We start from the raw sequence: 15,651 nt of genomic DNA, 5'->3' as shown, positions 1-15,651 counted from the left end.
CCGACAACGTCACACCTCAACCCCACCCTCCGTACTGACATCTCACCAACCAGCATCTCTATTCCCACTTCATTATTATCTCTACACTGCACCACTCACCATGACACCACCAAGGAAATGGTGGTGAAAATGGGAAGAGGAAGGGTGAGAGAGTGATGGAAAGAAGGAAGGGAATAGTGGATTAAGGATGAAGGATGTAATGGTGAAAGTGACTGACACCTTCATCATCATCATCCAATCCTACATTGTCCCATGAGAAGCGCAGGAGCCTGGGGCTAGGCAAGTTGGCCCTGACTCATCCCTGAGTGGCATTACATGAGCAAAAAGCCCCAACTACTCCTTGGATATACACATATGTACATATTTTTTCATCTTCTTTACATCACCATTACCACAATTTAAGTGCTTACTGTTTTTTCTGAGTCTGCTAACCACTTCTTCACCAACCTGCCTGAAGACATGCCTACTATAGTCTATTTGACTGACCTGTGCAGCTGAGTTGCATGGGTCGAGTAGAATGTGTTTGAATCGCAGCTGCTGATTGGCCACTGATGATTTAAATCAACCCCTCTTCTTATTTTAACACATATATATTTATATTTTTTAACTGCCTTCAATACAAGCTGCCAGATTAAATATGGAATAATTTCTGAACCTGAAGATGTCCAAATTAGCTTTAAAAGTTTGCTGTTATCAAAGAAAATTAAAGATGATTATAATATTTCATAAAACAATGAGTGACATTTGAAACAAATTATCCACCTACAGTGTACATCCACGTCCGCATGTTGCACTACATCCATGCACGGTGTACACCCACGACCACATGTTGCACAACAATACAGACCTGCATTTACTTCAATGATATCATCGGCGGCCAATCAGCAGCCGCATATCAAACACACCCTACTTGCCGCATACATCTCAGCTGCACAGGTCAATCGAATAGACTATAGCAACTACGCCATCACGTCCATGCTACATGATTATTATTCATATGAAAACGCTACTGCTCAACACGAGTCAAGGCTATGGCACTAAGCATCACCACACCACAGCCCTCACTTGCCACCTCACACCCCCTCACCTCCCTTTTGCTTACAACTAACACCAACTCCACATCTCCATTGCCTCTTACATTCCCCACACACCATATCCAAGCACCTAACATTCAAGCTACATCATCAGTGGCAGGGTGATAAAGGAGGGGAAAGGAGAAAAGAAGGAAAAGTGTGTGTGTGTGGGAGAGAGAGAGAGAGAGGTGGAATGATGGTGGAGGGGAGAAACTGGTCATGGATGGTGGGTGTGCGTGGGACTGCCATCTGCTTTATATACAGTAAACTCTCAATTATCCGTTGTAATTCAGCTAAGCTTTAAGCCGAATAAAGTGAAATTCCGGATACTGCATAGTTACCCCCCATTGGCTCAACATTTGGCATCAAGCCACATATTGTGTTACTATCTGTCTGGACTCTCTATCCTACAAACTTTCTCATGAGTAAATTATAAAAAGTAAGCATAAAATACAATACAGTACCCTGTGTAATGATATAGCACAGTAATACAGTACATAGTGCACCACTGTACATACTCACCAAGTGTGGGCATCAATGGAGGATAGAGTTGTACATCATGCAGTACAGTACTGTACAGTGCACTTAATTCCATGTGGTTTTGTGACAAATGACTCCCATAAGATTACTCCAGGCCATAAGGTTTCCAACAACATTGAACACAGGACACCTGGATATTGTGAGGACGGATAATTGAGCGTTTACTATAATTTTTTATCTCTAGTTACTAAGTATGAGTTATGATTATCACTTGATGTAAATGTCCACTGCTTTTTTTTTTTTACTAACTACATTATTCACCAACCTACCTGAAACATGCCTACATTTTTTACCCTTCCGTGTGAAGGAGGCAAATGGGATAACGATAATGCCACTTCAGTTATAAGTGTGTGTGTGTGTGTGTGTGTGTGTGTGTATTTACCTAATTGTATTTACCTGATTGTGATATACAGAAAATGAGCTACGCTCGTGGGGTCCCGTCTCTGTTTCTCAATACATCAAATTTAGCACTTAAACTCGTTTAAGTTTTTAGACTGGACGATCTCTTTGTCCAGGCTATTCCACAGGTCTATACATCTATAAGGAAAACTATATTTTTTGATATCCTTCAAGCAGCTTGGCTTCCTCAGTTTCATCCCATGTCCTCTTGTTACTCTCTTATCCCAAAAAAACAGATCTTCTTTGTCAATTTTATCTACTCCCATCATGGTCCTGAACACTGCAATCATATCGCCTCTCTTTCTCCTTTCTTCTAAGGAGGGCAAATCCAGGTTTTCCAGCCTCTCTCTGTATGACAGATCTGCCAGACTGGGGACCATCTTGGTTGCTGTTCTTTGTATTCTCTCAATCTTGTTTATATCTTTCTTTTTGTGTGGGGATCACACTACTGCTGCATGTTCCACCCTGGGGCGAATCATGGCCACTATCAATTTTTTCATCATCTCCTCATCCATACAATGAAAAGCTACTCTTATATTAGTCAGGAGATTATACGTCTCTCTAACTGTCTTGTTAATGTGTTTTTCAGGTGACAAACTGTCCTGGACCAGCACCCCCAAATCTCTCTCTTCTCTCGCTTTTGTGATTGGTTCATTACCCACCAAATATCTTGTTAATGTGTTTTTCAGGTGACAAACTGTCCTGGACCAGCACCCCCAAATCTCTCTCTTCTCTCGCTTTTGTGATTGGTTCATTACCCACCAAATAATTCAATGATGGCCTCTTGGTACTTTTACCCATTTCCAATACTATACATTTCTTTGCATTAAATTTCGTTTCCCACATCCAGCTCCATTCGTGTATCCTATCCAGATCCTCCTGCAACATTTTGCAATCCTCCTGAACCTCTACCTTCCTCATGATCTTTGCATCATCAGCAAACAGACTTGCATAACTGTTCACTCCAGCTACCATATCATTTACATTACTGGCGCCAACACCGAGCCCTGTGGGACTCCACTTGTTACTTCCCTCCATCAATACATCTTATCCTTTATTACTGTCCTCATTTGTCTGTCTCTCAAAAAGTCTCTCATCCATTCCAGGAGGTTCCCCTTCAGTCCTCCCATATGCACTAGTTTCTACATTAGTCTCTTATGGGGTACCTTGTCTAAGGCCTTCTCCAAATCTAAATACACACAATCCACCCAACCTTCTCTTTCCTGAAGCATGTCAATCGCTCTTGAGTAAAAACTCAACAAGTTGGAAACACATGACCTTCCACTTCTAAATCCAAACTGACTATCAGTCAAAATATTCATCTCTTCCAGATATTTTATCCATCTATCTTTCAGAATTCTTTCACACAATTTTGCGACCATGCTGGTTAGGGACACTGGTCTATAATTCAGAGGTTCTTCCTTGTTTCCTCCCTTATAAATTGGTACCACATTTGCCACCCTCTTCCATTCTTGAAGCACTTTCCCCTCTTCTAGAGAACACACAATTAAACTGTGAATTTTATCTGCCATTTATTCTCTGCATTCCTTCAGCACCCAATAGAGATTCCATCTGGTCCTGGGGCTTTCCTTACATCTTGAGTTTCCAGTAATTTAAACACTTCCTGTACTTCCACTTTTATATCTTTTATCACTACATTTCTAGTCACTACCTCCGCTTCCACAAACTCCTTTTCATTAGTGAAAACTGACTGGAAACGTTTGTTCATTATTTCTGCTTGCATTGCCACATCCTTATAGACCTCTCCTTCTACTTTCAGTTTGGTGATTCCTTCCTTTTGTTTCAGTTTGCCATTAACAAATCTATAAAACAGTTTGGGTTCATCCTTACATTTGTATATTATACCTTTTTCAAAATTCCTTTCTTCTTCTCTGCATATTCTTGTGTATTCATTTCCAGTTCTTTTATATTCTTCCTTTGTTCTGTTGTTACCTCTCTTTATCCAATTGTTCCACGCCGTGTCTCTCTCTTTTTTTGTTATCATACACCTGTTATTAAACCACTCTTTTTTCCTGTTTTCTTTCCCCTTTACTCTTGGCACAAATTTTTCCACTCCCAAATTATACAGGTCTAGAAAATATCCCACTTCCTCTGTATCTCTCTTGTTTCTCTGAATTTTCTCCAATCTGCATTTTCAAAAAATTTTCTCAATCCTGTAAAGTTTGCTTTCCCAAAGTTGTACCTTCCCTGCCTATAAAGCTCGTCTCTTGGCTCCACATTCCCTGTTATCGTCTGGAACTCAATGACCACAGGATCACTTTTTCCAATAGGACACAGATATTTCAAGGATTCTGTTACATCGGATTCTTTGGTAAACAGTAAGTCTTGTCTTGCTGGTGTGTCCTCACCTCGGAACCTTGTCTCTTCTTTGACCCACTGCGTCATCACATTGTTCATTGCTATATTTAATAATATAGTGCCCCACGAATCCTCGCCGCCTCCTGAGTCCTATTCCTCCCAGTTCACCTCTTTACAATTGAAGTCACCCATTAAAATTATATTGTTGCTTTTCTCAATCAGTTTCTGTAAATAACATGCCATGTCTGACAGCATTTCCTGGTATTCATCATCACTCCATGCTCTTGTCTTAGGAGGAACATACACTACTGCCATATCTTGCTTGTTATTCTCTCCAGTTTCTAATTTCATATTTATCACTTCGGCCCTGCCTTCTCCCATTTCCACGGTATCTACATTTATGTTGTTCTTCACTGCTATCATCACTCCTCCTCCTGTTTTTTCTTTTCTGTCTTCTCCACAGTTTCTATTTACCATCTCCCATATGAACATCAATATCTTCTCTTAACTTGGTCTCTACAAAGCACATAACGTCAGGTTCATGTATCCTCAAAAGATCGTTGATTTCTAACCTTGCCGATATTAAACCATCAATATTAGTATATGCCACCTTCCAATGATTTTTTATGTTTTCTATACCCTCTTTTCTCCTTCTTTCTGCCGGTACCACTTCCTTAACTTCTGATCCATGACTCTCCAATAAAACACTGTCTTCTCTTCCTCTGTTCTCTGTTCGTTTTTTACCTTTGCTTCCTTTACTAAGTCCTTTATTTTAGCTCTTTCTTCCTTATTTGCATCTCTCCTTATCCAAACATTTTTAAACCATTCCTTGTCCGATAGTTTCCATGTTCTACTGATAATTTCATTAACTGTTGCTTGGGACTTAAACTTTACCTTCAATGGCCTTGCCCCTCCTTCCTCGTACTTTCCCAACCTAAACACCTCTTCAATCTCTTCTTGAGCTTCGTTGTTTTCCTCCATGACTATAGATATTATTTCTTTAACCTTACTCAGTTCTTCTCTTTCTCTGTCTGATCTTATTGTCATACGTTTTTCTTTAACTCCTGAAATTATTATACATTTTTTCTTATCTGCTACATCTCTAACTAAACATTCTCTACTTCTCAACACCTAACCACTTCCCTCTCCACTTTTTCCTTGCTTTGCTGGTCTATAATCTCTCTTAAATTTACATTTCCCTCTTCCTGAATTTTCTTCCACCCCTTATGTTGCTCCTTGATTTCTTTAATGTGCTCTTCCTGTATTCTTGATTTGGATTCATACTCATCTAGTTTGTGTTTCATCATGTCCCTTTCCTCTTCCAACCTCTTATTCTCCCTCTTAAGCTGTTTTATTTCATTCAAGGCTGATTCATTGTTCACTTTTAATTCAGTAACTTCCCTTTCTTGTTCATCACTACGTGTACAGATTTTTTCCAGTGTATTCTGTAAACTTTTGATCTCGTTTTCCTGCTCTATGGTCCGTTCCCGTAACTCTTTAATTACTGTCCATACCTTTTTTATCTCCTGGTCATTCCTCTCCGCTGTTTTCTCTACACCTGCTATTCTTGTCTGGTTCAACTTAATACTTCCTTTTCCCACATCCTTTTCACAAAAGCCCTCAAATGCTTTCTCACTGATCGTAAACAATGCACTGTCCGTTTCCTCCCTGATTCAACCATATGGAGACTTTCTGTTTTCACTTTATCTTGTCCCTTTTCTGACCGAAACCGCGTTTTTTTTTTTATTACTGTCCGACGGGACCACCACTCATGCACTCATTAACAAAGTCACAATTAGGCTCAGCTTCCTTTTGTTGGTGATTCAGCGATTATTTCCCAACGATCCTGGAAGAGGTCCGTCTCTGTCGGCGATCCGTGTGTGTGTGTGTGTGTGTGTGTGTGTGTGTGTGTGTGTGTGTGTGTGTGTGTGTGTGTGTGTGTGTGTGTGTGTGTGTGTGTGTGTGTGTGTGTGTGTGTGTGTGTGTGTGTGTGTGTGTGTGTGTGTGTGTGTGTGTGTGTGTGTGTGTGTGTGTGTGTGTGTGTGTGTGTGTGTGTGTGTGTGTGTGTGTGTGTGTGTGTGTGTGTGTGTGTGTGTGTGTGTGTGTGTGTGTGTGTGTGTGTGTGTGTGTGTGTGTGTGTGTGTGTGTGTGTGTGTGTGTGTGTGTGTGTGTGTGTGTGTGTGTGTGTGTGTGTGTGTGTGTGTGTGTGTGTGTGTGTGTGTGTGTGTGTGTGTGTGTGTGTGTGTGTGTGTGTGTGTGTGTGTGTGTGTGTGTGTGTGTGTGTGTGTGTGTGTGTGTGTGTGTGTGTGTGTGTGTGTGTGTGTGTGTGTGTGTGTGTGTGTGTGTGTGTGTGTGTGTGTGTGTGTGTGTGTGTGTGTGTGTGTGTGTGTGTGTGTGTGTGTGTGTGTGCGTGTGTGTGTGTGTGTGTGTGTGTGTGTGTGTGTGTGTGTGTGTGTGTGTGTGTGTGTGTGTGTGTGTGTGTGTGTGTGTGTGTGTGTGTGTGTGTGTGTGTGTGTGTGTGTGTGTGTGTGTGTGTTTTTCCTACCCAGCAAGCCTTTTATTAATCTATTACTTTCTACTACATTTTACTTGATCTGGTAAGTATATTTACCAAAAGCCTCAAGCAATCCTCATACACTGTTCTCAGGCAAGAGGGAACTAAGAGTCAGTGACCTCAACACTGAAGATGAGAATTGTTTTTTTACCTACATACTATACCTAACCATATGGATTAGAGTAAGACAGGGTGGAAGTGAAGTTAGCAGGGGAGTGAAAGATAAAAATGGTAGATTACTAGTGGACAAGGGAGAAAAAGTGAGCAGATGGAGAGAACACTTTAAGGAATTGTTGAACATAGAGGATGGAAGTAATGCGAGTATAAGTGGCTGGGGAATGGCTGGGAGAAGGACGGAGGTGAGAAGACAGGAAGAAATCAGTAGGATAGAAGTTGTGGATGCAATGAAGAAAGTTAAATCGGGGAAAGCCCCAGGAATTGATGGACTGTGTGGTGAAATGCTGAAGCATGGGGGAGAGATAGTAGCAGAATGGATGTGGAAGATGTGCAGATTGGCCTGGGAGGAAGGTAGAGTCCTGGAGGATTGGAAGTCAGGTATAATTATTCCCTTGTACAAAGGAAAAGGGGAAAAAGAAGTGTGTGGTAATCATAGGGGGATTTGTCTTCTTAGTATAATAGGAAAAGTGTATGGTAGGATACTTATTGACAGAGTTAGAGAAAGAACAGAGAAATTAGTTGGAGAAGAACAGGGAGGCTTTAGGAAGGGAAGAGGTTGTGTAGATCAGATATTCATTCTTAGATCTTTAGTGGAAAAGTTTCTAGAGAAGGGAAAGAAGTTGTATGCAGCTTTCATGGATTTGGAGAAAGCATATGATAGGGTGGATAGACAAGGATTGTGGAAAGTGTTAAGAATATATGGAGTAGATGGGAAGTTGTTGAATGCTGTGAAGAGTATGTACGATGATGCGAAGGCTGCAGTGCGTGTGGATGGTGAACTAAGTGAATTTTTCTCTTTGAAAGTTGGCTTGAAACAGGGATGTGTCATGTCTCCATGGTTGTTCAATCTGTACATGGATGGGGTAATAAAAGAGGTACAAGGTAGGGTAGTGGATGTTGGAGTGGCCCTGGTGAGAGAGGATAATGTTTGGAAACTCCCTGTACTGTTGTTTGCAGATGATACTGTGTTGTTGAGTGAAGACGAAGGGGAGCTGCAAGGCTTGGTGGATGAGTTTGGGAGAGTGTGTAAGAAACGGAATCTAAAGGTGAACGTAGGGAAGAGTAAAATGATGGTCTTTGAGAGAGGTGAAGTCAGTGAATGTACAGCGAGGTTGGATGGTGAGGAATTGGAAAATGTGAGTACGTTTAAGTACTTGGGTAGTGTGATGAGTAAGGATGGAGGTTTGGAGGGTGAAGTGCTTGAAAGGGTACAGCAGGGAAGAAAGGTTGCTGGTTCCTTGAAAGCATTGATAAGAAACAGGGAAGTGAGCATGGAAGTGAAAAAGTTACTACATGACAGTATTGTGATACCAACTCTAACGTACGGAAGTGAAGCTTGGACATTGTTGGAAGGACACAAGTCAAGAGTGAGAGCAGTGGAAATGAGTTATTTAAAAGGAGCCAGTGGAGTCACGTGGAGAGACAGGCTGACGAATAAGGATATAAAGGAGAGTTGTGGTGTGGATGTGGATGTGGATGTGCTAGGAAGCGTTATGAGGAACACACTGAGGTGGTTTGGTCATGTGGAGAGGATGGAGGGTGAAAGACTGACGAAGAGAGTGTATGTGAGTGAGGTGGAGGGGGGAAAAGGGAGGGGGAGGCCGAGGATGAGATGGAGGGATGGGGTGGAGAGGTATATGAGAGAGGGGGGTGTGAGTTGGGAGCAGGGCAGTGAAACGGCGGGGGACAGGGCGACTTGGAGGCGATTTGTTTGTGGCCACCCCAAACGGGATTGAGGCGTCTGGCAATAGACCTTCTGTGACTCTCTCCATTACCTTCATTCATCTGGTCTACAAGTTTTATGCCACTATAATTTCCTCTATCTAGGGCATCACCTTTCCCTCAGGTCTTACCCTGAGAAAAAATTAACTTGGCTACTTATTTACCTAAGTGAAGAACTTATAATTAGTTAATTAGCTAGTTACTAAATGAACTACTTGTGTTTATTTACTATGCAAATTATACTTATTACCTTAGTACAGCAATGAAAGATCCTAATTCTATTTCCTAGCTAAGTAAAGGGATCATTTCATTGGAAAATATACAACACTGTATACTGTATACACTTATTTACATACACTGCAGCCTTGTTATGTGACAAGGTTGCACCAAGTGAAGACCTATTGCATAATAGGGTCGATATAACATAGGTTCAATCAGGATAGGGAAGGTGACCTCAACTGCAAAGCCTTAAAAAAAAAAAAAAAAAAAAAAAAAAAAAAAAAAAAAGGCCATGCACCTGCAGTTTGTCCTATGCTGGTACGAGCCATCACCAAGGGTCCCACCCACCCAGGATGAGGGACAGTTGGATGGCCCAGATGACCACTTCATACAAAAAGATATGGTATCACTTCACTTAATACTGCATGCTGCACTATGCACTTGCACTTTTATTTGGCAATAATAATGGTGTTCCCGTGGTCTTTCATGCACAAAATAAAACAAAAGGCAACAATCACAGCCAATGTAAACACTGGGCAGGCATTTTTGCTCGGTCAGCCGTGTAGAGACCCAGACAGAGGATGATGATTGCGTAAGGCTGACACAATTTCCAAGTCACACGTTTCAGTTTATCACACACAAAAAAGTATCACTCACCAAATATTGCACACTGCACTAATTGTTAAGTACTTGCACTGAACTATTATCTGGCAATAACAATGATGTTTCAGTGGCCTTTCATGCACAAAATAGAACAAAGGAATGATCACACCCAATGTAAACACTGGGCAGCCATTTTGGCTTGCGTGCGTCACTGCGTCCACACGAGATTCTCGGACACAGCCGTCAAAAATATTATTGTGGTGAAATCAGAGATAATTTTTTAAAAACTTACCAAGACAGGGTATAATTATTTAATTATCGTTGTAGTGATTTATCACACAACAAGGCATCGTATAATGAGGCTGCACTATACTTAGTCTGTCAGTCTAACTGTCATTTTGCCTTCATACCACTCTCTCCCTGTTTCCTACTCCTTACAAACTGCCGTGACATCTCTTCTACCTCCTCACTGGATGCTGAGTGCCTCCTGACAGGCCACAGGAGCCATTGGTGCCCTTTGTTGAATTCTGATGGCATGGTGGTGGGTAGGGTGGTGAGCAGAAAACAAGCAAGATGTTATCACTCATTATGACAGGCTTTGTTTTGGTGCATATGTGACAAATCAGTTGTGAGAGGGGTGGCTGGCACTCATCCCTTGCGGCAGGAGGGTTGACAGCATGATAATGCTGCCATTCGTGCATGGCACACTACTGTTACTTGATTTTTTAATCACCGTGTTTAAATTGACTCTACCGGGTATATTTATGTGAAGCTATAAAACGTGGTCAAAGTTTTGAGCGTATCAGACAGGGCCAGGATTCCGGGGGGTGAGCGAATGGAAGTGTGGCCCACTGACTTGGGCAAATTTGGCCTGTCTGGACACTGCTACTCCTCACCCTGCCCTAAGGTGGGAAAGGAGGTCCGGATGATGATAATGATTAAATTTTTAATTTCCATCACCTCCCGGTGCCTGCATATGATTGTAGGTTATTATAAACAGCTCTGAACCACAGCTATCCTTTCTAGGATGATATGTAGTGGTAAGTTGGTTACCAATACCACGTGAGTACCTTTGGCTCACAGTAGCTGATGTAATTGTACATATGACACCAAGCTAGAGGGTGAAGACAGAAGATATGAGTCAGCCTAAGAAGCCATAAAATATGCATGACGCTGCTACTTCCAAAAACTTCATGGTGAGGTAGGCCGCAGGTCCTCACACCTGGATCATATGAGGTAGGTCGCAAGTCTTGGGATAAACTGTTTTTGTATTGCACAAGGTAACATTCACAATTTTAAGTGTAAGATGTTTGCAGGCAATTTTAGGACTTACATTAGCATGCAGGTGTAAAACTATGGTAGGGCATTGGGGGGGGGGGGATAACATACTGAAGATGGGACTATTGAAAATTACATGTGGAGTGCAGCGACTGTATACGATAAGGAACAATGATCTGTGAAAGATGTAGAGTAATAAAGTCTGTGGAAAACAGAGTTAAAGAAAGTGTGCTAAGGTGGTATGGTCATATGGAGTGAGTGGGTACAAACAAGGTAGTGAAAACAGTATCTCTGAAAGAGTTTGATGATAAGAGAAGGTGTGAAAAAGGTGGACAGATATAGTAAATGAGTTTGTGAGAAAGCATTGTATGGAGAGTGATGACTTGGTTGTGCTACATCAGGTAAACAGATGGTGAGTGTTCCCACCAACCACTCGCAAAGACACAAATATCCCTCTTACTTGTTAGTCACAATACCATCCTTGGATGGTTTTGTATCAAGAAGAAGAGGGCCCAGGTTTAGAATAATTTCACCCTCCTCACTCTCACTCCCAGAAAGGCCCCAGCAAGCAGCCTGGGTCAGCAGAAGGTCAGCAGGCGGCTGACTGTCTGCTAGATGGTCCAAAACGAACCGTTCTTGGAAGTCCGTGGTCATCTTGTCGCATATCCATTCCTGTATAAATAACATTCTTAAGTGACATAACATTCAGCACCATAAATGATATGCATGAACCTACAGTTAATGACCCCCCCCCCCACTCTGATGTCATATTTACTTTCTTATTATTTCAGATGGCTACCTGCAACATACTACAGTTACACTAAAACTACACTATTACACAAAATAAATGTACAAAAGGTCTATTGTCTTTCTTACGCCATTCACTATGATGAGAAGTGTTGTACTGTTTTGTTCTGATACTGTCAGATGAATTTATTCAGATTATGGGGAAAAAAAAAAATATCCCATTTTCTTTAGGAGTAAATGATCAGCCTCCATCCCTTGATAGCATTACATGAACATAAAACCTCCAGTTATCTCTTGGGGATCAAATCTATGCAAAGCCATCATACTTGCTGCAGCATTTAACTACTTACCACCAACTACTGGTTTAAGAAGGAAATCTTGTGAAGGAAACAGAAACCCTGTTGACTGCTCTAATATGACAGATCCCTAGCCTGATATAAACATTTCACTCCAGTGATAATGATAAGTTTTCAATGTTATTCCTGCTACCACCCTTTATGGAGACTTCTTGCAGTGAGGGGATAATGAAGGCTAAATCCATGTAGGTGAAGCAGCACAAGGTTATGAAGCAGTGCATGGGGGATGTGCATATGGTCTAAGGAATGCAGAAGGGGAAAGGATACTCGAGTTTGAGGAGGCAACGGACATGATTGTGTGCAACACATATTTTAGGAAAAGAGACAGTAGGTTAATTACGTATGAGTCTGGGGGAAATAGCGGTCAGATAGATTATTTTCTGGTTAGGAGGGCCGATAGGAGGTTAGTGAGGGATGTTAAGGTTATAGGAAGTGAGGAGTGTGTGCAGCAGCACAAACTATTGATCTGTGATATGGTGCTTAAAGAACAAGTGATGAAAAAGAGGACTTATGTACCTAGGAGGAAAATATGGAAGCTGAAAAACCAAGTAGTAAGGGATGCCTTCTATAGCGAGTTGAGGAGAGTGGTGGCTGAACAGGGAGCTGTAGACAGAGGCGTTAATGAACAGTACAGAGCCCTCAAGAACAATTTCTTGAGAGTTACTGATGTAACATGCGGCTGGACAAGAGGACCACCAAGACATAAAGTAACTTGGTGGTGGGATGAGGGTGTAGAAGCTGCAATTAAGGAGAAAAGAAGGCTTTTCCGGGAATGGAAGAAGGGTGGTAGCAAAGAGGAATATTTGGCTGCCAAGCGTAGGGCTAGGTATACAGGGCAAAGTCTGAGTCACAGAGACAATTACTTGATAACCTAAATCATGGGGAAAGGAAAAATATATTTAGGGTGGCAGGTCAGGTGAAGAGAGATAATCGGGATATCATAGGTGAGCAGTGTGTGAAGAATGATGAAGGAAGGGTAGTGGTGAACAGTGAGGATATTAACCCGTCACGTCCCGAGGTATTCCGCACCTCCGACATCCCCCAGTCCCGAGGTATTTTCGAATTTTTTTTTTTTTGGCTAAAACCTTCGCTTTTGGTGAGAAACATCGAAAATTCATAGAGAAATCGCTCACCTGAGGTTTAAAGTGCCCAATCCAGGTAGGAGTTCCTCCTTACCTGAGTGGGTTTTCTAACATGCTGGCACCAAAGAAAACGAGTTCTATGGGAGGGTAACTATTTTATCCACTCATAAACGGTATTTATTTATTTACTTGGTACGAATGTATATGTAGTATGACAGTATATTGGTTTTCAAGCAGTAATAAAGGCATTATAAGCATTGTTTCACTCACTAACTAATCACCATACCTGACCTATTTTTGCCACACTACCTGATCATTATTTCTGGCTGTTTCTTCTTCTAATGCTATGTAAACATTGTCCTCCACATTGTCATCGATTGGGGAATCACTCTGGCCCTGAATAACTTTACTAGCCAGGTCACTGGTAACAGGTCCTTTGCCAAGACAATGGCGTGAGGGGGGGAGGGGGGAGGTTATGCAGTGTAAGGCATTGTCCCTGCTTGGTATCTTGTACAGGAATAGAGGAAGGTGTCCCGTGTATACATACGAAAAATCACGTGCGAAAATTGAAAATTGTGCAAATTAGGTACCTTGCAATTGCACGACGTACTGGTACGTCGCCGGGACTGGCAAATGCAAATCGTGGTGACGTACCCATACGTCGTCGGGACGGGGAGGGTTAAAGATGCATGGAGAGAGCATTATAACCGGTTGTTGAATGAGGAGTTTGACTGGGACAGGGAAGGTTTGGAGCCAGCAGATCCAGTGTCTGGCCCTTGGCCTTTGATTGATACTGCTACTGTGAGTGAGGCAATAGGCAGGATGAGGGTGGGGAAGGCAGCAGGTGTGTCTGGGTTGACTGCCGAAATGTTGAAGGCCTCAGGCGATATAGGGGTGAGTTTAGTCACTGACCTGATAAATAGGATTATTTATGAGTGTGTTGTCCCAGATGATTGGCTGAAGAGTGTAATTGTAAATGTGTATAAAGGGAAGGGTGATGCCCTGGAAAGAGGAAATTATAGAGGTATAAAGCTTTTAGATCAGAAAATGAAGGTAATGGAGAGAGTTTTAGAAGGTATGATTAGAGAAAGAGTGAATATTGATGAGATGCAGTTTGGGTTTATGCCAGGTAGAGGGACCACTGATGACATATTCATTGTTCGACAGCTTCAGGAAAAATATATTGGTAGGAGAAGGGATCTTTATTTTGTTTTTGTTGATTTGGAAAAGGCCTTTGACAGAGTCCCTAGAGAGGTGGTGAAGTGGGCAATGAGAAAGCTTGGCTTGGAGGAGTGGCTGGTTAGGGTGGTTATGGCCATGTATGTGGGTGCTCACACCCAGGTGAGAGTGAATGGAGATTTGAGTGATGAGTTTTCCGTGAATGTTGGTGTGCATCAGGGGTCAGTCTTGAGTCCCATGTTGTTTATCATGATACTTGAAGCCCTTTCACGTGACTTTAGAAACAGACTCCCATGGGAGTTGTTGTATGCTGATGATTTGGTGCTGATTGCAGAGAATGAAAGGGAGGCGGAGGAAAGGTTTAGGAAGTGGAGAGATGGTATGGGGCAAAAGGGTTTAAGGGTAAATGCAGATAAAACAAAAGTGATGATATCTAGGGTTGGTGGCGGTACTGTCAAAGACGAGGAAGAGTGGCCATGTGCAGTTTGCCACAAGGGCGTGGGAAGTAATTCCATCTTGTGCGGTGTGTGTGATAAATGACTGCATGAGAGATGTAGTGGTATCAGAGGCAGACTGCGAGATAATGCTGATTTTATGTGTACGGCATGACGGGGTGAGCAGGTGGAGATTGTCAGATGTGAAAGGATTGAACTTGCTGGTGAATCTCTTGAGTGTGTGGAAGAGTTTTGTTATTTGGGAGACATGTTGTGTGCTGGAGGTGGGGCTGGAGCTAGCTCTGTGGCTAGGGTGAGAAGTGGTTGGAAGAAGTTCAGGGAGCTCTTGCCTCTCCTGACATTGAGAGGGCTCTCCCTACGTGCTAACGGGTCTTTGTATGCAGCATGTGTTAGGAGTGTAATGCTGTATGGCAGTGAGACCTGGGCAGTGAAGGAGGAAGACATTCGCCGGCTCAGACGTACAGAAATGACAATGATTAGGTGGATGTGCAGTGCGTCCCTACGTCCAAGGCCTGGAGGGGCTGGGTTTACAATGGAAGAGTTGAGAGGTAGGATGGGACTGGAGTGTATTGGTGTTGTGATGAGGAGAGGTAGATTGAGGTGGTTTGGACATGTGGAGAGGATGGGGGATGATAATTGGGTGAGGAAGGTGAGAAGTGTTAATATTGGGGGTGGGGTTATGAGGGGTAGACCGAGAAAGACATGGGACGAGGTCATTAAGTGTGACTTTAGGGTTAAGGGACTGAACAGGGAGGCTGCAATGGATCGTGCAGCGTGGAAAGCCGCCATTAGGTGACCAAGGCCAACACATGCAAGCATGTTGGAGCCTTTAAAAAACGAAAACGAAAACGATGGTCTGAAAAGTCTCTACTCTCATCATCTGAATAAACCTGACTGAAGACGGCAAGGCTAAAATGAACTATATTGCACATCCTTGGACTGAAGGGG

At 42.4% G+C, this 15,651-nt stretch overlaps 1 protein-coding gene across 1 annotated transcript in view; it reads right to left on the bottom strand.

Moving 5' to 3' along the window:
* Window positions 1-15,651, bottom strand: part of Fancd2 (Fanconi anemia complementation group D2) — a 193,099-nt gene that overhangs the window by 85,383 nt on the left and 92,065 nt on the right. Inside the window, exon 13 of the mRNA XM_080266338.1 lies at window positions 11,345-11,556. Within this exon, the coding sequence (XP_080122464.1) occupies window positions 11,345-11,556 (212 nt within the window). The remainder of the gene's footprint in view (window positions 1-11,344; window positions 11,557-15,651) is intronic.

This window comes from Coenobita brevimanus, chromosome 20, assembly GCF_032717465.1.
Source record: "Coenobita brevimanus isolate Jiangsu-jjx chromosome 20, ASM3271746v2, whole genome shotgun sequence".
NCBI classification, from domain to species: domain Eukaryota; kingdom Metazoa; phylum Arthropoda; class Malacostraca; order Decapoda; family Coenobitidae; genus Coenobita; species Coenobita brevimanus.
This window is presented reverse-complemented; position numbering and strand designations above follow the sequence as displayed.